Source organism: Panthera leo, chromosome C1 (genome assembly GCF_018350215.1).
Source record: "Panthera leo isolate Ple1 chromosome C1, P.leo_Ple1_pat1.1, whole genome shotgun sequence".
In the NCBI taxonomy this organism is placed as follows: Eukaryota; Metazoa; Chordata; class Mammalia; order Carnivora; family Felidae; genus Panthera; species Panthera leo.
In genome coordinates, this window is record NC_056686.1 from 50,159,567 (window position 1) to 50,183,037 (window position 23,471).

The following is a 23,471-nucleotide window of genomic DNA, read 5'->3' on the forward strand; positions in this document are numbered from 1 at the left end:
TTTACTACGGGTTGAGTCTTGCAAACACTGCTTTCTGCATAACTGTTTTACAGAATGCAGATTATTTCGTATTGAAGTTGCTATTTGCCAAACCACAGGTGTTCTATAATGACTTGGTAATTAGCTATCATTATTCTTTTTGTGTCTGTACCTATAAAAGAGAGTTTTCAAATCTTAGAACAATCTAACCTACAAATCCCTTTATTTGTCCTATGATCTGTGGATATTATATACTAGTCCAGACTGGTAACTTCAAATTAAAAAAAAAAAAAAAAAAAAAGGAATAATTAAGCAAAGATTTTTAAGATTTGGGCTTAAAGACACTCTGTTATTCTCATAATAAGAAAACATTTACATTTTAAAAGGAATACCACTGTGAAAAGAGTATCTCTCCTGTTAACTGCTTCAAAAGAGCTATTATCTTTGAGAATCCATAACAGTTTAATGCTACAGATGGGCAAAACAAAATATGCTAGTTATTCCATATAAAAAAATGACAGATGTTACAGTTAAGAATACAAAGACAGATGGGGCACCTGGGTGGCTCAGTCGGTTAGGTATCTGACTTTGGCACAGGTCATGTTTTCGCGGTCCGTGCGTTCGAGTCCTGCGTCAGGCTCTGTGCTGATAGCCTGGAGCCTGGAGCCTGCTTTGAATTCTGTCTCCCTCTCTCTGTCCCTCCCCTGCTCACACCCTCTCTCTCTCAAAATAAATAAACATTAAAAACAATTAAGAATACAAAGACAGAATGCTATTAGAAAAATAAGATTTCAGTGTGCCTGGGTGGCTCAGTCGGTTGAGCATCTATCTGACTTTTGATTTTGGCTAAGGTTATGATCCCAAGATTGTGGGATCAAGCCCGGCCCAGCATTGAGCTCTGAATTGAGTGTGGAGTCTGCTTAAGATTTTCTCTCTCTCTCTTCCTCTGCCTCTCTCTGCTCCTGCTCTCTCTCTTTCTAAGATAAAAATAAATAAATAAATAAAAATAAAAACTAAGGTTTCATTATAAAAAAAAAGTTTCCAGCTAATATAGCACTGGTATACTGAGGAATAAATCAATTAAAGATAATAAAGCTATACATAAAGTTAGTCATGAGCTAAAAAGGAATTTGAAATATCTGAAATTTTTCCTTAAGTGAATTTTTAGATCTTATGAAATTTTACTCAAGCTCACCCCCACAACAAATTTCCCTTGTCTATTCCTGAAGTAAAATTTATATAATGAAGTATCACATTTAACACTAAATTACTTAGTAAAAGCAGATTTCATATTGCATGATTTACATTATTTATTCTGTCTTATAAAATTCCAATGATTGGGGCACGTGGGTGGCTCAGTCGGTTGAGTGTCCGACTTCAGCTCAGGTCATAATCTCACAGCTTGTGAGTTCGAGCCCCGCGTCGGGGTCTGTGCTGACACCTCAGAGCCTGGAGCCTTTTCAGATTCTGTGTCTTTCTCTCTCTCTCTCTGCCCCTCCCCCACTCACACTCTGTCTCTCTCGGTCTCTCAAAAATAAATAAACATTAAATTAAAAAAATAAAATAAAATAAAATAAAATAAAACAAAATAAAATTCCAATGATCATAAATGGTATTGAGGAAGTATTTTAAAAAGCTACCACTGCTTTTTATAACCATGAAGATTAAATAAGATTATAAGAAAAATATAATTTTAGACTTTATCTATAACTATTTTCATGTCAGTCAACATACTATACAGTTAAGAAATTTTTTTAATGGTAATCATTTTATTCAAAAATACCAAAAATCTTTAACCCTGGATTCTTAGTAAAAATTAAAATTTAATTTAAAAACATTTAATATTTTAAAATTCAAAAACATTATTACTTTACATATTAGATTAGATTAGTTGATAAAACATATCAAAATCCCTAACATTAAGACAGCTTAAATGCAAGTAAGATACAATAAAAATGTCTGAATGCTTACAGAGATAAGAGGATTTTCAGTTAAAGATCATGAATTTGACATGCCCACTTAGCTCCTCTCACTCCAAGATCCCACGAAAAGATGGTAAGGAATTTTTAAAGTCCAAAAACCCAACAGAATAAAGAAAATAAAAGATAAGACAATAACAACAAAAACTCAGAAGCTGAAAAGCAGACGAATAAGAAGTGACAGACAACAATCTTGAGAAAGTTCTATCTTAAGCCAACAGTCAAAATATTTTTTGAACTAATGAACACACAAAAATTGTTGTGATAATAAAGTAAGTTATTTAAAGATTAAAAAAAAAAAACTTTTACGCTGAAGCATAACATCGAATGTTAAAAATTACACTCGCAGTGTGCCTGGGTGGCTCAGTCGGTTGAGCGTCTGGCTTTTGATTTCAGCTCAGGTCATGATCCCAGGGTTGTGGGACAGAGCCCTGCATCAGGCTCTGTGCTGACAGTGTGAAGTTGGCTTAGAATTCTCTCTCCCTTTCTCTCTGCCCCTCCTCTGCTCACTCTCTCTCACTCTCTCTCTCTCAAAAACAAATAAATTAAAAAAAAAATTATACTTGCAAGTTTATGGAATCTCAGCCTCCAATGGAAAGGTTCTCTTTGACTGACCTAATAATAGATTGGAAGAGCAGTGGCCAGAGAAAGGCAGCTCCTGGCAGGAAACTAATATTCACTATACAGAGCTTTATACAGAGCTTTACCTAGAATTTTACTTTGCAGGAAGAAAAATTCACAATATACATGCCAACATATTATTATGTGCTGCAGTAAGAAAAAAACATTAACTTACACATATGACATGACAGCTCATCCAACACACATCACAAAAAACCAAAAAGTCACTCGTTAGGCCAAATATTTAAAATTTAAAATAGACTTCGAAATCATCACAGAATAAACTGTTGTAAAGAACAGCGTTTCTCCTTCCCTCCTAACTTTTTAAAAACTTTCTGAAAGTTAGAAATCTTTACAAAATATATATATATAACTCTGTCTTTTTAAAAAAGTTTTTTTTTGAAAGTTTATTTATTTTGAGAGAGAGAGCGAGTGGGGGAGGACCAGAGAGAGAGGGAAAGAGAGAATCCCAAGCATGCTCTGTGCTGTCAGCACAGAGTCCAATGCAGGGCTTGAACTCACTGTGAGATCATGACCTGAGCCGAAACCAAGAGATGCTTAATTGACTGAACCACCCAGGTAGTCCTATACAATTTCATCTTCTTAAAGACAACATAGAAGACAGGCACATGGGTGGCTCAGTTGGTTAAGCATCCGACTCTTGGTTTCAGCTCAGGTCATGATCTCACGGTTGGTGAGATCGAGCCCTGTGTTGCCCCACATTGGGCTCTGTGTTGACAACATGGAGCCTGCTTGGGATTCTCTCTCTCCCTCTCCACTGCTCATGCTTGCACATGTACTCTCTCTCTCTCAAAAATAAATAAATAAAAATTTAAAACTTTTTTTTTTTTTTTTTTTTTAAAGAAAACATAGAAGGAAATACAAGGAGGGGGCACCCGGGTGGCTCAGTCAGCTAAGCACCTAACTTTGGCTCAGGTCATGATCTCCCAGTTCATGAGTTCGAGCCCTGCATGAGGCTCTCTGCTGTCAGCATACTGCCTGCTTCAGATCCTCTGTCCCCTTCTCTCTCTGCCCCTCTCTAGCTCATCCTCTCTCTCTCTCAAAATAAATAAACTTAAAAAAAAAAAAAAGCAAAGAAAATACAAGGATAAAGGCAGAAGGCTTCAGGTGTATTCTTACCATCACCATATCATTTTACTTTCTCACTATGAATCTAGTTTCTGTCCAACTATCCATCCTTCCTTTTGTCCATCCATCTGTCCATCCATCATCTAAAAAGAAAGTTAGGCTAAAGGGTTGTTATTTTAACAACTCTGAGGCCTTCTATGAAGATTATATGATTTTATATGGTCTTAGCCAATGAGAACTGTGATCGTCATCATTATTTCCAGAGCACGCACTTACTTAACAGGTAGTGAATGTTGAATAAATGTCTATTAACTGGACAAATTTGTCCAGTTCCAAGTAAGGCTATCAGAAACATACTTCCCACTAACACCACAGTAAAGATTCCTCTTTGATCTCTGGTAGGTAGCAACATGGAAAGAATAAGATAAGCCTTGCTAGCTGGAAAGTAGAGCATTCAGAAACTTTAAATTTTTCTCAGTACAGGGCTAATAAAGAATCAGAGTACTACAGTAAATAAAGTATGATCTCTTGGGCCAGAAAATTTAGGTTCAAATTCAGGTCACTAGCTGAGCGTCCTTGGGTAAATCTCTTAATCTCATGACAATTTCCCTATCCATAAAACAAGGACGATAACAACAAATGTGTCACAGAATAAAGCAAGGCCTCTAGAGTGAGTAAATCCCTTAACCTCTCTGGTGACAATTTCCCTACCTGGTAAAGAAGATTTAAAGAGGTTGATAAAGTCTGAGAGCTGTAAGGTTTAAATAAGGGTAGGTATATAAAAGTATTGTTCAAACAAAAGCTATCATCAAATGTATACAGTTTGCATAAGCATTAGTAACTAGGGTAAATGCGAAGATTACGGCTATAAGGAACACATAAGGGGGATGCTAAGGGTACTAAAAGTCAGGTTCTACACCAGCTCATGCCGGTAGCTGGAGGTGCAATCCCAACGTCTCCTGAAAGGAAGTAGTTTCTATTCTCAAGGGAACACTGACAGAGGTTCAGGTAGAAGACAAATATTTTTAGAGGGATAGAAGGGATATGCATTTATTCATAAAAGATTTATTAAATGTCTACCATGTTGCCCAGTACTAGCAATGACAGGAAGTACCTATACTATTTTGTGTGTTTTCAAAAAGATGAAAATACAGGAGAGGTCAATATTTCTTACCCGGGCTGAATTGTAGAGCTAGCTCTATATTCACAGGAGAACATTAACTATTCAACTCCAGTTAGTTGGAACTTGTAACTATTAATAGTATGCAGAGATTTAATCTATAAGAATAGGTACATTTACCTACCGTACAGGTTTCACAAGGATTTTTTTTTTTTTTTTTTTGATGAAACATACTCACCCAAGGCAGGGTATCCAAGGTAAAACCGATCGGCTCCCAACCATCCAAGAAAAAGAGATAGTGCCACTGCCACTTTGTATGAATAGCCATTTCTGTACAAAATTAGAACCTGAGTGTTATATACATGTATTCTCAACATGTAGACATTTCAGGAAGTAAAACTATTAATTAATACTTATTTGTTAATTTGTCCATCCATTCATTCATTTACTTAATGCCTTTTGGGTGGTTACTGCATGCCAGGCATTATGCTGGGCTATTGGGATATATTAATAAACAAAAGAAACAAAGATCCTTGCCCCTAAAGAGCTTTCAATCTACAGGCAGCAAGCAGTAAAAATAAATGTATTTTAAAAGTAAACCATATATTATGTTAGAAAGTCATAAATGCTATGGAAAAAAGAAGTGGAGCAGGGCATTTAGGGAATTCAGAATGCCAGGGATGCAGACAAGGGTGATATAAGATATAAACAGGGTAATAAGAGTAGGCGTCATTGAGAAGGGGGCATATGCACAAAGACCTGAGGGAAGTCAGTGAGTTAGTGAGCCACACCACATCTGGAAGGGAAGAGAGCCCCAGGCAAAAGTAACCACCGTGGCAAGGACAGCATACCTGACATGTCTGAGGACTATAAAGGAGGCCAGTATAGTAGGAGTAGAATTAGAGAACAGAAGAGTAGGAGCTGAGGTCAGAGGGATAACAAGGGGCAAAAACGGCAAATCATGTATGGCCCAGAATACCATTGTAAAGACTTTGGTTTTTACTTTGAAAGATATGGGAAGCTACTGTAGCATGTTAAGTAAACATGTGGTATGATCTGATTTTGATTTTACAATAATTACTCTAGCTGCTGTGCTGAAAACTGACTGTAGGGGAGTACTTGTGAGTTACTGTCACAATAACATTGTATAACAAACCACCCTAAATCTCTGTGGCTTACAACAAGGAATTGTTCTCATACTTGTAGACTGCAGCTGGCTGTGGTTCAGCTGATGTAGAGTGGGTTCAGCCAGGAGATGTTGCTTCAGGCTAAAGTTTGGCTCAGTTTAAATCCAGGCTAGTTCAAATCAGTTCAAATTAGTTCCTCTTAAGTTTTTCTAGGGCCCAGGCTGAAGGTATAGCATTTACCTGGGGCAAGTTCTCTTCAGAGCACGTCACCAAGGTTCAAGACGAAAGCGAAAACTCACAAGCCCATTTAAGCCTCTGCTTGTTTCATACTGGCTAGCATTACACAGGCCAAATACAATCACCGGGTCAAGCCCCAAATCAATAGAGTGGAAAGTATACATTGCCCAGTTAATAGTGATTGAGAGGGATGAATTTGCTGAACAAATTCCAACTACCACAGGGACAAAGGGCTCTGAAGGCTCTTGCTGTACTCCAGATCAAAATTAATAGTGGCTTGACCTGGAGTAATAGCAAAAGAAACACTGAGAAGTGATCAGATTTTGGATATATTCTGAAGTACAATATCCGGATTTCCTGATGTATTCAACTTGGGTTATGAAAGAAGAAAGGAGTAAGAATAAAGCTAAAGATTTTGTCCTAAGTAACTAGAGGGATAAAACAAGCATTAACTGAGTTGAGTAAGGCTGAGGGTAGACTACACCTTGGAAGGATGTTCAGGATTTCATTGTTGGGCATATGAGTTTGAGATGTTTCTCAGACATCCAAGTTGAGTTGTCCAAAAGACAGTCAGATTTACAAGTCTAGAGTTAGAGAGAGAAGTCGGAGCTGGAGATATAAATTAGAGAGTTACAAGCATATACCAAGTATTTAAAACCAGGATATTGCCATGTAAGAAAAGATAGACCAAAAAAAAAAAAAAAAAAAAAAAAAAAGATTCACAGAATGGGCCCTGATATACTCCAATATTAAGAGACCAAGAAGAGAAAAAGCTGGAAAGGAGACTGAGAAAGAGCTAACATTGAGGAAGAAGTTAAACTAGAAGAGTGTGATATTTTGGAAGTCAAGCGAAGACAGTACTGTGTATTAAGGAGAACAGAGTGATAATTGTGCCAAATGTGACTGATGGATCACATAAGTAACGGCTGAGAATTTACCACCAAATTTAGTCAAGAGAAGTTCAGCAAGGACAATTTTGGTGATGTGACCTCAGCAAGGACAATTTTGGTGATGTGGTAGAGGAAAAAGACCAAACAAAGCAGGCTTAAGAAAGCCTGGAACGAAAAAAATTGAAGTACAGGAGTATTAGACAACTCTTTGAAGGAGATTTGCTGCAAAAAAGAAATAAACAGAGAAGTAGCTGGAGTTATCACTTTAATATCAAATCTGATTATGTCCATCTCCTGCTTACAATCCTATATTTTTTGCATTTCACTCACAATTAGGACATTTTGGGGAAGATGGGGGATGATAGATGGCCCAAAGATCCTGTTCTTATAAGGATGTCAGATTTTATGCTGAGGGCAGTGGTTGTCCTATCTACATTGGAATGGGGCACCAGACCAGAAGTAGAGAAATAAATTAGTCGGCTTTTAAGAAACTCAAGCCATAACCTACTAGGCAATAGCACTAGAAGAGTAATGTAAACAAAATTGGGAAATACTAAGAAGGCAGAAGCAACCGTGCTAAATGTGGGAAATGAGGGAAAAGGAGAAGTCAAGAATGACTCCAAAGTTTCAGCTTAAGAAACTGAGTAGAACATGGGCCATACATTAAGACAAAGGAGGAAATGATCTGAAGGAAAAGATGATAGATTCAGTTTGGGACTTTAATACACATAAAGATGGTGAGAGAAGCCAAAGAGGGGAATGAATGACAAAGAGAATAGGACCAAGGATATAATCTTGGGGATATCAAGATTTACAGAAAAAAAGAAGAGGAATCAAAGGGAATAGAAGAGTGCTTTATACAAAAGTCAAGGAAAGAAAATATTTTAAAAGAAGGGAATGCCAAATGCTGTAGAAAGATTAAGATATGGATTATAAAGATCTATTTGATATAGCAGCAAATTTCAGCATGGCCAAAAGCTTAGACAGAAAAACTGTCTTTACATTAGACAGAAAAACTCATAAAAGGGAAGTATTATAGGAACATACCTTTCAAAAAGCTTGGCTGGAAAGGGGAATGAAATTGGAAACACAATGATCTGTATATTAAACCATCCTAAAGAATAATCTGAAAATGGGTGGTGTAGCAGACATTGTCTAATTGTTCACTGAAACACTGCTCTTATGCTCACAGATGTATAGCTAAGCTATATATTCTAGCCCACCTTGAACTTAAGTGCAGTCATAACTGAGTTTTGCCCAGTGTAATGAGGACACAAGTGATGTGTGCCATTTCTAGATCTGGCCCATAAAATTCTCCTATACGGGGTTGCTTTTCCTCTTTCCCCCTTGCTGGCTGAATGGAAAGGACTGTGAGGACTAGAGGAAGCAAAGCCACAAGATGAAAGGAGCAAGGCTCCGGCATGGCTGCATAGAACAACAATTACTCCCCTTACCTCATCCAGACCTCCAAGCCAACACCATTTGGACCATGATGTAAATGGGAAATAACTTTTATTGCGTTAAGCCACTGAAATTCTAAAGACATCTGTTACAGCAGTTAGCCTGCTCCAGCTAAAATAGTTGGCCAGTATAAATAGGCGTGTGGCTTGGTAATCAATCAGACATGGTTGCTAGACTTTAGTTGTTGGAGAATACATTACAGAACGACTGTATCTGCAATATTAAGATAGGAGTTTTAATCAACTATCAATATTATATACAGGAGTAACAGGAGTAGAAGGAAAATATGTAAACTGGAAAAGGAACACTCAGTGAGTAAGAATTTGTCAGTGAGCATTCAGTAGCTGACCAGGAGCTGGATCTTTGGTAGGCATGTACTGAATATCCTGATATAGAAAAATGACTTATGAGTTGATCTTAATTTTGTGACTTATTATTAAAATTACCCATCAATTTAACTCCCCTTGTTCTGATTCAATGCTCATTAAGTGAATTCTATTTTGAAACTGTAGATTTTACTATAGGAGGGGAATAAGTTGGCCAGTATACTTGCGAGTATCTGGTTTCCTTGATAATTACATTTCTTCTTATCACTGACATCACTGTTTTGTAAGCATGATTAGTATAGCTCAGTTGCACTGAGCCTGATCTACCCAGAGACACTGAAAAGAAATCAGAATTAATTTGGAAATTGATTAACAGACCATTGTGGTGTTACCATAACAGGTAATATAAACTTCCACGTCCAACCTGAGTGGTTAACTGTTCTCAATAGATGATTTTCTTAGTTGTTATACTATAATCTATGATATCTTGGACCAACGCTTAATAAATTGTCATTTGGATTTTTTATGGTAGAAATATCAATCTATAAATTCAAAACTTGGCTAAACCATATCTAAGTACTTGTGAAGTAAATCCTTTTAGCAATTTTTACTTTACTAATGAGCAATCTTTAAACCCAAAAAAGTGTAAGTGATTCACTTAGGATTACACGGCAAGATAGAATCTAAAGCCCCTCATTAACTCAGTGAAGTAGGGTCAAAAATAAGACTCTACTATAATTTCTAGGAATTCTAATAGAACTGGTAGAAATAGCCAAACCGTAAGAAAGAAAGAAAAGAAAGAAAAGAAAGAAAGAAAAGGAAAGAAAGAAATAACAGTGGTTATTCCTTGATACAACTGCAAATAGGTGCCATCAAATAAAACAATGTACAGTTCAAAGGTAAAAATATAGTGCCACCAATTAAATAAAAATGGGTGAAACTAAACCATGTTTTTAGTACAAAGCAGAAATAGAAGAATACAATGTTAGCTTTACCAAAGCAAAAATAAAAAGCAAACTTCAAAGTCCTTTAAACAAAGAACACTCTTGGGGCGCCTGGGTGGCTCAGTCGGTTAAGCATCCGACTTTAGCTCAGGTCATGATTTCATGACTCATGCAGTCAAGCCCCACATCAGGCTCTGTGCTGACAGCTCAGAGCCTGAAGCCTGCTTTGGATTCTGTGTCTCTCTCCTTCTCTGCACTCCCCACCCCCCACCAGCCACTTGTGCTGTCTCTCTCTCTCTCTCTCTCTCTCAAAAATAAAAACATTTAGGGGCGCCTGGGTGGCTCAGTCGGTTAAGCGGCCGACTTCGGCTCGGGTCACGATCTCGCGGTCCGTGAGTTCGAGCCCCGCGTCAGGCTCTGTGCTGACAGCTCAGAGCCTGGAGCCTGTTTCGGATTCTGTGTCTCCCTCTCTCTCTGCCCCTCCCCTGTTCATGCTCTGTCTCTCTCTGTCTCAAAAATAAATAAACGTTAAAAAAAAAACTTTAAAAAAAATTAAAAAAAAAATAAATAAATAAAAATAAAAACATTTAAAGAAATTTTTAAAAACAAATAAAGAACACTCATAACAAAATAAAAGCCATTTGTCTTAATGTCCCAAACTTTTGAATGCTGTTTAACCATTCCTCATCCATACCTATTACCAAGAATGAAACAAAATTTCAAAATGCCCTTGAAATGCAAATGATGGATAATTAACATTCTTTTACTATTACAGGTACACGATCCCTTATTTGCACTCTAGAAACCCCCCAAATTTTAAAAACAGAATTTTTCATAACTCATTTAGTGGCATAAACTGACCGAAATAACATGGCATGAGGCTATTCACAGTCTTTATTTATTCCACATAGTGAACTACTATGCTTTACTTGGTGGTCAATTGTATTTACATTACAAAATACACTTAAAATAGAGGTTTTCTGACATAGACATAAAAGTTATATTAGTGTTGGATTTTCCCCACAAATTGCTCTTTATCTCTTTACACCATGCAGCCAAGATACAACACAGGCAAGTAATCTGAACATTTAGCTTCAGTAATGGACTTACACGTTTCGGCAAGATATAGGCTTGAGAAAACCAACTTCGTTCCCAGTAAAATGTGTTTCATTGCCACTGAAATCCTTACAAGTTATGTTGGGTGCTGGAAAACAAGGAACTAAAAGGCAGAAAAAAAAGCAAGAAACCACTGTGTTTTTCTCTGCAGGAAAGGTATGTAATTATGCTTAAGACTAGCAAAAAAACACAAGAAAATATAAAATTATAACAAACCACATCCCAATATAATATCTGACATGAGACTTTAGATAGGAATACCTAAATGTATATATACATGTACAAGATAAAGAATATGATACAGTGGTCTTAACACAAACATGTAAGAATTGTCACATCGGGTTAGATGCATGACCCATCTACTCTAATCTCTCACCTCTGACAAAGGTGACAAGAATTGCACAGTATTATTGCCCTTTACTTTATCTGTAGGGTAAAGAATACTTCTCAAATTTTTGTTAGTAACTCATTGGGTAATTCATTAAATTTAATATGATCTGATTTTGTATTTCCAGTTTATATCAACTCTTGCAGAAGACAGTTTTCATAAACTAAGATTATTTTCATTTATTCTAAATAGATTATTTATTCTATTTTTAAAAATTAATTTGTTTATTAAGTAATCTCTATGCCCAATGTGGGGCTTGAACTCATAACCCCAAGATCAAGAGTTGCATGCTCTGAGGCTCAGTTGGCTAAGTGTCTGACTCTTTATTTATTTTTTTAATTTTTGAAAGAGAGAGAGACAGAGTGCAAGCAGGGGAGAGACAGAGAGAGAGGAAGACAATAGAATCTGAAGCAGGGTCCAGGATCTGAGCTGTCAACACAGAGCCCGATTCAGGGCTTAAACCCACAAAAAATGAGGTCATGACCTGAGCTGAAGTTGGATGCTTAACTGACTGAGCTCCCAGGCTCTTGACTCTTGTCTGACTCTTGATTTCAGCTCAGGTCATGATCCCAGGGTCGTGGGATCGAGCCCCGGGTCAAGCTCTGCACTGAGCATGGAGCCTGCTTGAGATTCTCTCTGTCTCTCTCTGTCTCTCTCTCTCTGCCCCTCTCCCCTGCTTATGTGGTCTCTCTCTCTCTAAAAAATAAAAGAGTTGCATGCTCTATGGACTGAGCCAGGTAGGTGCCCCCCTGGGTTATTTTAAATGTATTTGTTTCTCTATTCCCTCCAGGAATTGATGTAATATACCACTTCAGCATTTAACATTTTTGATCTTTACTTATACCCCAGATGACATAATAAGAGGAAGTAATACTTAAAGAGCTTACTATGTGCTAGGCAGACACTGTCCTGAAACCTTTATAGCCTCATTGTGTAAAGAACAAGAACTTTGGGATGTGAATGACCTATCTGTGCATTGCCTCTTTCAGAACTTTGGGTTCCTGGTAGATAAAAATAGCACCAAGATCATCTATGTCATAGGACTATTGTGGGGACTAAATATGATATAAAGTACCTAGTACAAAGCACAGCATAGTGTAGTTATTTGCTAAATGTTAATGCCTTTTCCACCTTCACCATTCCTGATTAAAAGGTACTAAGGTTTTTAGGCTAGTTTCAGTAATTGCTTATCTCTATGTTTAGGATCAATAATTACACTTTTTGTTTTTGTTTTTGTTTTTTCAGAAAATGAAAATCGAATCTTGTATAATAGTCTAAAAGAGACCCTAGAGTTTTATCATGAGAGGAAAATGGTATTCATTTTCTGTCTACATTATAATTATCTTATGATTTCCAACAAATCATTGTCCTTTTTTAGGCCAGAGTAGTACACTGAGAAAATGACGTTAGAAAAAAATGTATAATGACTTTGCACACTTTTGTTGGGCTATTGAAAGTTCAAACTATGTCACCCATAAACTTAATTTATTTAATGTATTCAAATTTCCAAAACAAGGTCTTACACTAAAAGCCACAGATTCAGTATAACTGAGAACCATTTAAACAAGCAAAAAAAGTAATAAAATGAAGGGAAGAGTTGAGAGTGAAGAAATAATATACAGCTGACTCTTGAAAAACACTGATTTGAACTGCACAGGTATACTTATATGTGGATTTTTTTTTCAATAAATACAGTACTGTAAAATATACTTTCCTTATGATACTCTTTTTTTATTAAAATGTAGTTTAATGTTTATTTATTTTTAAGAGAGAGAAAGAACACAAGCAGAGGAGGGGCAGATAGAAAGGGAGACATAGAATCTGAAGCAGGCTCCAGGCTCCAAACTGTCACCATGGAGCTGATATGGGGCTTGAACTCATGAACTGCAAGATCATGACCTCAGCCAAAGTTGGATACTTAACTGACTGAGCCACCCAGGCACCCCTCCTTATAATATTTTTAATAACAGTCTTTTCTCTAGCTTACTTTATGTAAGAATACAGTATAGAATAATATAATATACAAAGTATGTGTTAATCTACTGTTATTGATAAATCTTCCAGTCAACAGTAGGCTATTAGTAGTTAAGTTTTGGAGGAATCAAAAGTCACAGATTTTTTATTGCACAGGGGTCAGCTCCCCTAACCCTTGCACCATTCAAGGGTCAACTTTACTAGGAAACAAGAAAGAGAAGACATTGTAATTGGGCCACAAATTTGGGTCAGAGCTTCTTGGCAGTTAAGACAAAAAGCTTTATAGAGCTCTTGTGATATAATTGAAAGAAAGCATTCCAATTCACCTCTGAGCAACCGTGGGAACTTGGTTTGTTTGGTTCATGATCCAAGAGAAACACAGAGAAAGTCCTCAATAAGAACTTTTACAAAACAGGGGTGCCTGGATGGCTCAGTTGGTTGAGCATCTGACTCTCAATTTCAGCTCAGATCATGATCTCATGGTTCATGAGTTTGAGCCCGCTTTGGGCTGACAGTGCAGAGCCTGCCTCGGATCCTCTGTTTCCCTCTCTCTCTGCCCCTCCTCTGTTTGCTCTCTCTCTCTCTCTCAAGATAAATAAATAAATTTTTTTTTAAAAAAAGAACTTCTTTTACAAAACATAGAGGCTTTCCACACAGCCATTTCTTGACTTCAGATATAAGCAAGGACTTCTAATTTACAGAGATGGGGCAAAAGTTAACAGACAATTTATACATAGCTGTTTGGATATATGCCTTGATACTGGGATAAAATGTATTGACTTTAGTGAATAAATTATTATCAATACCCTTAGGTGGTATCTCTTGAAAATCTGTCATATTAGGTCATATGTAGAGCTATATCTCAAAATTGAGATTAGCAGAGGCACCTGGATGGCTCAGTCGGTTAAGTGTCAACCCTTGACTTTGGCTCAGGTCATGATCTCACGATTCATGGGTTCAAGCCCTGTGTCGGGCTCTGTGCTGCCAGCTTAGAGCCTGGAGCCTGCTTCAGATTCTGTGTCTCCCTCTCTCTCTGCCTCTCTCCTGCTCCTGCTCTGTCTCTCTCAAAAATAAATAGGCTTTAAAAAAATTGAGATGAGCAAATGTCTGAAATGCTAATATATATTCTACATTACTGACTGAAAGGAGATCATTATACTCTATTTCAATGACCAAGAGCAATTTTGCTCCCCAGGGGACATTTGCCAATGTCTGAAGACACTTTTGGTTGTCACCTCTGGGGAGCTGCTACTGGCACCTAGGGCGTAGAGGCCAAGGATGCTCCTAAACATCCTACAATGCATAAAACATGCTCCTCACAACAAAGAATTACCTAATCTGAAACATCAATAATCCCAAGGTTGAGAAACCCTGCTTTAGACCAATGGGTCTTCAAAAAACTTTGCTCACACGCTCCCTTAAGTAGCTTTCTACAACTAGGTATATTCCCTTACACATTTTTAAGTTGATACCTAAAGTTTTTCATCATGGACTTAAATGGTTGGAAAAAATATAATTTCCTGCAGATTATAAACACTGCCATTAAAATTTAAATGTTATAGCACTTTTACAATGGAATCTAAATACCACAGCATTTTTTTTCCTTTTTTTAAAATATAGTTTGTTGTCAAATTGGCTTACTTACAACACCCAGTGACTCATCCCAACAAGTGCCCTCCTCAATGCCCATCACCAATTTTCCCCTCCCCCAGCCACCCTCAGTTTGTTCTCTGTATTTAAGAGTCACTTGTAAATACCACAGCAATTGAATAGCCATCCATCCAACAAAGAATAGATATGAAAGAGCTCCTCTTTAAAATTCAGAGATTTTACATCAATTTTAGGAAAAGTAAACATATAATATTTGAGGTTCTGGAATTCAATTCCTTTAAAGATACCTGTTATGGGCTGAATTATGTCCCCCGCAAAAAGATATGTGTAAGTACTAACCCTTAGTACCTCAGAGTGTGACCTTATTTGGAAATAGGGTCTCTGCAGATTTAACCAAATTAAAATAAGGTCATTAGGGTGGGTCCTAATCTAAGAAGACTGCTGTCCTTATAAACAGGGGAAATTACATGCATACATACACACAGGGAGAAGATGATATGAAGACATACAGGGAGAATGCTACATGAAGACAGAAGCAGAGACCAGACCTATGCAGTTACAAGTCAGGGAAAGCCAACGACTGCCAGCCACCACAGCAGGTCAGAAGAGGGAAGGAAACTTGCCACCCAGAGTTTGAGAAGCCGCCCTGCTGACACCTTGATTTCAGATTTCTAGCCTCCAGAACTGAGACAGTAAATGTCTGTTGTTTTAGGCCATCTAGTCTGTAACACTCTGTTATAACAGCCCTAGGAAACTAATTCAACAATTATAACCTGTTTACCTCTTGGATCGCTCTGTCTACCTCCAGGAGTACATGTACAAGAGTTTCGGCATCAGACATATAAATCAAAGAGATGTCTGGTTTAAAAAGTTACTTTTTTGCTTTGAAGAGGACTGTTCTACCTTCACAAAGAAGTGATCTGCAAGGAATCGATAAACACAAGTTTTTCCTCAAAATGTGCCTTTAAATTTTTTTAAATCCTCAAAGTAGTAAGTTCTGGATTGGCTGTGCCATAAACAGAATTCTACTGATAAATTTTGGATAATTTTCCTCTAAATGTATTACCTTGCCCTTACTTGCTCAGTTTGAAGCTGTCACTTTCTTGTCTTACATACAGCCTTGTGAGATTTTCCTGCAGACTATCTAAAGTCAGGTCTTAAAGAGATAGTTGCAATGCAAAACACTGTAATTATGATTCCAGTCGGGATTATTGTCCAATACACCTTCCCTAATGCACTGTTTTTAGCAATGACAGTTTCCTGTACATTTTAAAAGATCAAACATTTATAGGTGAGTTGTAAAAATGCCTCATAAAAATATTAAATAGTAAGAAATCATACTTTTCCATTTTCAGTTAGATACTATTTTTTGAACTCCCGTATTCTGACAATTTTAGTTTTCAATGATATTTTATCACTTCTACTATAAGAAAGGATTTGTATTTGACATGAGACATATATAAGAAAAAATGCCCAATGCTCCAGGTTCAGAACCTTAGGAAAGCTAACAACAGTGGAAAGAGGAAATCACACTGCTACAGTGCTTCTAGAAATTTGAGAGAAGTATGTGAATTATTTCAAGGGATGAAAATTATGTACTTTAGTGAGAAAGGATAAGCTGTTGCTCCAAATATATAGAGAGTACATGAGAAAATAATAAATAAGAGAAACATCAATACTGACTTAATCAGAAGTCTTTAAATTGACAGAGAAATCTGGGTTTAACTACAAATTCTGTCACTTAACTAGGTTGCTCCTTTGAGCAAGTTACAAAACCTCACTAAATCTTGTGAAATGTGGATAATACTCTTATAATGCTCAAGCATATGGTGTGTAAAGCATGGTACTTGGTTAGAGGAATTGTTCAACAAGTATCAGGTTCCCCACTCTAGTAAATTAGAGAACTTCAATATTGAGAAAACTAAGAGAATGAATCTGACACGAGAAAGGAATATAACACTGTAAGTGGCTATATCACTAATGGAATTTTTTGTGTAATGAAATTAATAAATCAAAAGAAGCCTACCACCCTAGAGTTTGTTTTCACATACTTTATGATAATTTCTTTAGACCCTTATTTTTTTTAAGTAATCTCTACACCCAACATGGGGCTCAAACTCATGACTCCAAGATCCAGAGTTGCATGCTCTACTGACTGAGCCAGCTAGGTGCCTTACTGACCCTTATTTTAAAAAATCCTATAAGTAGGCATAACTTTTTTTTCTTTCACAAACATGAAAACTGAGATTCTAAAAATTTAAATAGTTGAGGCACCTGAGTGGCTTAGTCAGTTGAGTCTCCAACTCTTCATTTTGGCTCAGGTCATGATCCCAGGGTCATGGGATCCAGCCCTGTGTCAGGCTCCATCCTGAGCATGGAGCCTGCTTAAGATTCTTTCTCTCTCCCTCTGCCCCTCTCCCCCACTCACACTCCTCTCTCTCTCAAAAATAAACAAATAAAGTGGCTGTACCATCAAAAAAAAAAAAAAAAAAGAAGTTAAATGAGTTGACAAAAGTCTTGTAAGTAGGTAAGACTCTTTAAGTCCTAGGCTAACACTCATTACTTTTTTTTCCCCCCAGTTTTAAAATTTATTATCTATTTTCATTAAGGTATTATTGGCATACAACATTATATTAGTTCCAGTTGTATAACATAAGGATTTGATATTTGTATATATTGTAAAATTATCACTACAATAAGTTAGTTAACATCCATCACTGTACATAGTTACAGAATTTTTTCTTGTGTTGAGAACTTTTAAGATCTACTCTCTTAGAACAAACTGGGTTTATGAGAGGGGAAGTGAGTGGGGTGATGGGGGAAATAGGTGAAGGGGATTAAGAGTATACTTATGATGAGCACTGAGTAATGTGTAGAATTGCTGATTCACCAGCAATTTTTGTATACCTGAAACTGATACAACACTGTATATTAGCTATACTGGAATTATAATAAAAATAATTTTAAAAATACCTACTGTCTTAACAACTATCAAATATACAGTACAGTGCTATTAACTATAGTCACTGTGTTATGCATTACATCCCATGACTTTTTTTTTTTAAGAAATATTTTAAAAAATTATTTTTATTTTAGGGGCGCCTGGGTGGCTCAGTTGGTTAAGTGTCCGACTTTGGCTCAGGTCATGATCTCACGGTTTGTGAGTTTGAGCCCTGCATCAGGCTCTGTGCTGACAGCTCAGAGCCTGGAGCCTGCTTCGGATTCTGTGTCTCTTCCTCTCTCTGCCCCTCCCCAACTTGTGCTCTGTCTCCCTATGTCTCTCAAAAACTAAAGAAAATTTTTTTTAATTTTTATTTTATACATATATATATGTATATATATATATATATAAAACTTATTGTCAAATTGGTTTCCATACAGCATCCAGTGCTCATCCCAACAGGTGCCCTCCTCAATGCCCATCACCCACTTTCCCCTTTCCCCCACCCCCCGTCAACCCTCAGTTTGTTCTCAGTATTTAAGAGTCTCTTATGGTTTGCCTCCTTCTCTCTCTGTAACATTTCCCCCCCCTCCCCTCCCCCCTGGTCTTTTGTTAAGTTTCTCATGATCCACATATGAGTGAAAACATATGGTATCTGCTTTTTCTGCCTGACTTATTTCATTTAGCATAACACTCTCCAGTTCCATCCAAGTTGCTACAAATGGCCAGATTCCATTCTTTCTCATTGCCAAGTAGTATTCCATTGTATATATAAACCACATCTTCTTTATCCATTCGTCACTTGATAGACTTTTAGGCCCTTTCCATGATGGCTATTGTTGAAAGTGCTGCTATAAACATTGGGGTACAAGTGCCCCTATGCATCAGCACTCTTGTATCCCTTGGGTAAATTCCTAGCAGTGCTATTAATGGGTCATACAGTAGATCTATTTTTAATTTGGGGGGGAACCTCCACACTGTTTTCCAGAGTGGCTGGATCATTACTTCTTTTTATTTATTATTCTTATTTTTAATGTTTATTTATTTTTGAGAGACAGACAGACAAGCAGGGAGGGACAGAGAGAGAGGGAGACACAGAATCCAAAGGAGGCTCCAGGCTCTGAGCTGTCAGCACAGAGCCCGATGCAGGCTCAAACCCACGAACCATGAGATCATGACCTGAGCCAAAGTCGGACGCCCAACCAATTGAGCCACCCAGGCGCCCCTGCATCATTACTTCTTAATCAATACTCTTTCCAGGGGCACCTGGGTGGCTCAGTCAGTTAAGCATCCAACTTTGGCTCAGGTCATGAACTCGCGGTTCGTGAGTTTGAGCCCCACGTTGGGCTCTGTGCTGACAGCTCAGAGCCTGGAGCCTCCTTTGGATTCTGTGTCTCCCTCTCTCTGTTCCTCCCCTGCTCACACTCTGTCTCTTCTCTCTCAAAAATAAAGATTAAAAAAAAATTTAGTTTTAAATACTCTTTCCATTACACCATAATTCCTGGCTTACATTGATTTCAGAAACAAGCAAAAATAAATCAAGATGATGAGACTAAGGTAACCAGTTAACAATAAATGTTAACTGGTAGACAAAATTAAGCAACATGCTACAAACCTGAAAGCTACTTGATTCATAGCTTTTCTGTAACAAGTTTCATTCTGGCCAATGTCTACGATTTAGATGGCATCAATATAAACCAGTAGGTACACAGTATTTATCAATTGTTAAAAGTAGCACTGCTTTTTAAATGGAAAAAAATTATCAGAAATAAACAATGAAGTTTCATAACAGTCAAAAGGACTGACCTAGGGAGTAGGTGGTTTGGGATCCTACTCTGGTTAACATCATGCCTCTGGACTATAATCTTGATCTGTCAGATTTAAGGATCAAAACCTGATCTAAGGATCCTGTACTGAAAAAGAAAATGCTATAAAGGCATTACTTAGGGTCATTTGATAAAATTAGAATACAGATGATAAAGTATATGTATTAATATTAAATTTACTGAAATTTACAACTGGAATATCTCTATTCTTAGGAAAAACGCGCAAACATAGGGGCAAAATACATACAAATGCAGAGAGACAGAGACTGAGCACACATGAACACAAAATGAGAAAGCAAGAAGAATAATGTGTTAACAACTGGTGAGTATGGGCAAAGAACGTATGGGTGTTCTTTGTACTACTCTTCTTGCAAGTTTGCTGTAAGCTTGAAATTATCTCCAAATAAGAAGTCGAACAATAACATACTCTTTGCATAACTAATTTATGGTGAAGTTAGGGTTAATAGTTATCCATTAGGGCAGAATAGGAACTATAAGAGAGCACGAGGGGGCTTTTGGTATGTGGATAATGTTTGTTGATTTGGAAATACAAATGTGGTCAGTTTGAGAATCATTTGAGGTACCCTTATGTGTACTTTCCTATAAATACGTTTCAATAAAAACTTAAGAACATAAAGAAGACCTGCCAAAGGATCAGAGCAAAATTTCCTAGAGATGGAGTCAGATGTAGTTCACTGATCAGAAAACTGAAAACACCTGGGGCACCTGAGTGGCTCTGTCAGCTGAGTGTCTGACTCTTGATTTCGGTTCAGGTCATAATCCCAGGGTTGTGGGATCAAGCCCTATGTTGGCCTCCAAGCTGAGCGTGGAGCCTGCTGAAGATTCTCCCTCTCTCTCTCTCTCCCCCTCCCACTCTGCCCCTCTCCCTGGCTCATGCAAGCACACTCTCGCTCTAAAATAAAAAAAATTCATGGTGCCTGGTGGTTCAGTTGGTTAAATATCCAACTTCGGCACAGGTTATGATCTCCTACTTCTGTGAGTTAGGACCCCACATCAGGCTCTCTGCTGTCAGTGTGGAGCCTGCTTCAGACCCTCTGTCTCCCTCCCTCTGCCCTCCTCCTGCTTGTGCACTCTCTCTCTCTCTCTCAAACATTTAAAATGTTTTTAAATAAAAAAATTTTAAAAAATTGAAAACAGTTGCTTATGTAGGTCTGTATAATCTAGACAGAACACTCTTTGAAGGCAGAAATTTTGTCTTCTTTCATACATCATCGATATCACCTGGTGGAAGCCTGCCATGTAAAAATTTCTCAATAAATACAGTAAATAATTTCTCAAATAATAAATATCCTATAATTTTCATTAAGGTTAATTGTTTTGATCCATTTATTTTAATCAGTTATTATTTATTACAAATAATTTCTCAATAAATAAATATGCTTGTTAGTTGGCATTGTCTGAGAACATTTTTAAAATTTTTAAACGTTTATTTATTTTTGAGAGAGAGAGAGAGGGAGAGAGAGAAAAGTGTGAATGGAGGAGGGGCAGAGAGAAAGTGGAAGACACAGAATCCAAAGCAGGGTACAGGCTCCGAGCTGTCAGCACAGAGCCCGATGCCAGGCTGGAACTCACGAACTGCGAGATCATGACCTGAGCTGAAGTTGGACACTTAATGGACTGAGCTACCCAGGCAGCAACCCCCACCCCACCCCCGTTTTTTTGTGTTGTTGTTGTTTTTTTATTGTAAGAGTTTATTTGAACAAAAATCAATTCAAATTGGGCGGTACCAACCCAGAAGTGGTTACAGTGCTTTGCCCCACCCGTAGGAGGTAGTTAAAAGATTTCTACAGAGAATTAGTGGAAGCAAAGCAAGGAAATTATTTGATTGGCTATACCTTAAGAATTTATCTTATTTGGAAAGGTCTAACTGACTTTTTGTGATTGGTTGGCCTCAGTTCCTTTTTTTTTTTTTTTTTTAACTTAAGTATATAGCTGACACACAATGTTATAGGAGTTTCAGGTGTATAACATAGCTATTAGACAAGTCTGTACATTATGCTATGCTCGTAAGTGTCGCCACCATCTGTTCCATACAATGCTATTATAATACCATGATTTCCCTTTGTTGTATTTGTCATCCCTGTGACTTAATTCATTCCATAAATGGAAGCCTGTGTCTCTAACTGGGAACCATTTTAAGATCACATTAGTTTACTGTCACAGTTGAATTATTTTGCCTTTGGTCTCAATCCCTCTATCTTGAAACTCCCTTCTTTGTAAAACATTGTTCTTATTCATACCTACTCAAAAAGTACTGGTGAAGAAAATTAAACTGAGTTTGAGGATTCTGTAATAGTCCTTCACATACACAGTGAAAAAAGAGGAAAAAGAGTCTTGGCTGGAGGAGGAGAGAAATCACGTCACTCACATGTTCCACAACTCCAATATTGTTCTCCTGCTCATCAGTTCCATGGTAGGACCCAAAAACATGTTTCCAGGGTCATTTTGATGTCCTCTCTGATCAGGACTTAGAAGTATTTCACCAGGACTACTTTACTAGCTTTTGTGCGTTTTAAAACGGCAATTAAAAGAAACTTCCTATAGGGGCACCTGGGTGGCTCAGTGGGTTAAGCTTCCAACTTTGGCTCAGGTCATGAACTCGCAGTTTGTGACTTCGAGCCCCACATCAGGCTCTGTGCTGAAAGCTTGCTGTTTCGGATTCTGTGTCTCCCTCTCTCTCTCTCTGCCCCTCCTCTGCTCATGCTCTGTCTCTGTCTCTCAAAAATAAATAAATGTTAAAAAAAAAAAAAAAAAAGAAACTTCCTGTAGACAGCCAGCCTCAGGAGTGTTGGGCTGGTATGGTACCATCTATCCCAGCTCTCAGCTAGATAACCTGAGAGTTATCTAGCTCTCAGATAGAGAGATGACAAATTGTACCTCCATATGCAGAAGCCCCGTGACTCGTATTTGTCTAAAAAACTTTACTTTCTTTTTAAAATTATAATGATTTAAAATCATTTATTAATCTACTTTTGTTCTCACATTCAGTAAGGCACTTGGTTTATTCTCTCCATATGAATAATCGTATCATTCCCTTATACAGAAAGTCTTCCTTTTACTTTCCCGTAACTCTCCACTTACATCAGCCACGACAGTACCATAATACCTCCAAGTCTTTTTACTTTCTAGTAGTCTGATCATTTTTGCACGTTTATAAACTTACTTATCAATATTTGCACAAGTGGATTCAAACTTATTTTATGCAAGATACACCTAAATGGAGGTCAAAGCTCTTTGGGGCAGAAACTATTCCTTTTAGTTGCATAATTTCCTTCAAAATCCTCATACCTGCAAAGAATCATACAGGCTAGGGGCACCTGGGTGGCTCAGGTGGTTAAGCACCCGACTGATTTCAGCTCAGGTCATGATCTCACAGTTCCTGAGATCGCACCCCATGCTGATAGTGCAAAGCCTGCCTGCTTCTTAATTTAGTTAGATACCTGAGTCACAATAGTATTCACAGATTTCTAACATCTTTCATATAAATGGTTAAGTATCTTGAAAGCTGAGTCTTCTTTATACACATTTACTCTATTGTCTGTGTTCCAAAAGCGTAATATAAGACAGAACTGTAAAACAGGCAAATCCGAGTATACTTCTAAATTAACTAAAAAAAGGATTCCTTATAAAGTCCCTTTAACACATCTAAATTAATGTATACATGTTAAGCAATATCTGCTATACAAATCATACATATATATAAATAACCTACAAATTATATATATACATATAACTGTTTATATGGTAAAATTTCACTACTTCAAAGTAGTAGCTAAATGCCATTTATAAAAGTTTAACACAACTTATTTACGAATATCTTT

At 37.3% G+C, this 23,471-nt stretch overlaps 1 protein-coding gene across 4 annotated transcripts in view; it reads right to left on the bottom strand.

Annotated features, from left to right (window-relative positions):
* TM2D1 (TM2 domain containing 1) overlaps window positions 1–23,471 on the bottom strand; it is a 50,825-nt gene that overhangs the window by 23,667 nt on the left and 3,687 nt on the right. For all 4 annotated transcript variants that reach the window (XM_042951922.1, XM_042951921.1, XM_042951920.1 and 1 more), the window contains exons 3-4: window positions 10,884–10,992; window positions 5,027–5,118 (exon numbers count right to left, since the gene is read on the bottom strand). In XM_042951922.1, coding sequence (XP_042807856.1) covers window positions 5,027–5,118; window positions 10,884–10,992 — 201 coding nt within the window. The remainder of the gene's footprint in view (window positions 1–5,026; window positions 5,119–10,883; window positions 10,993–23,471) is intronic.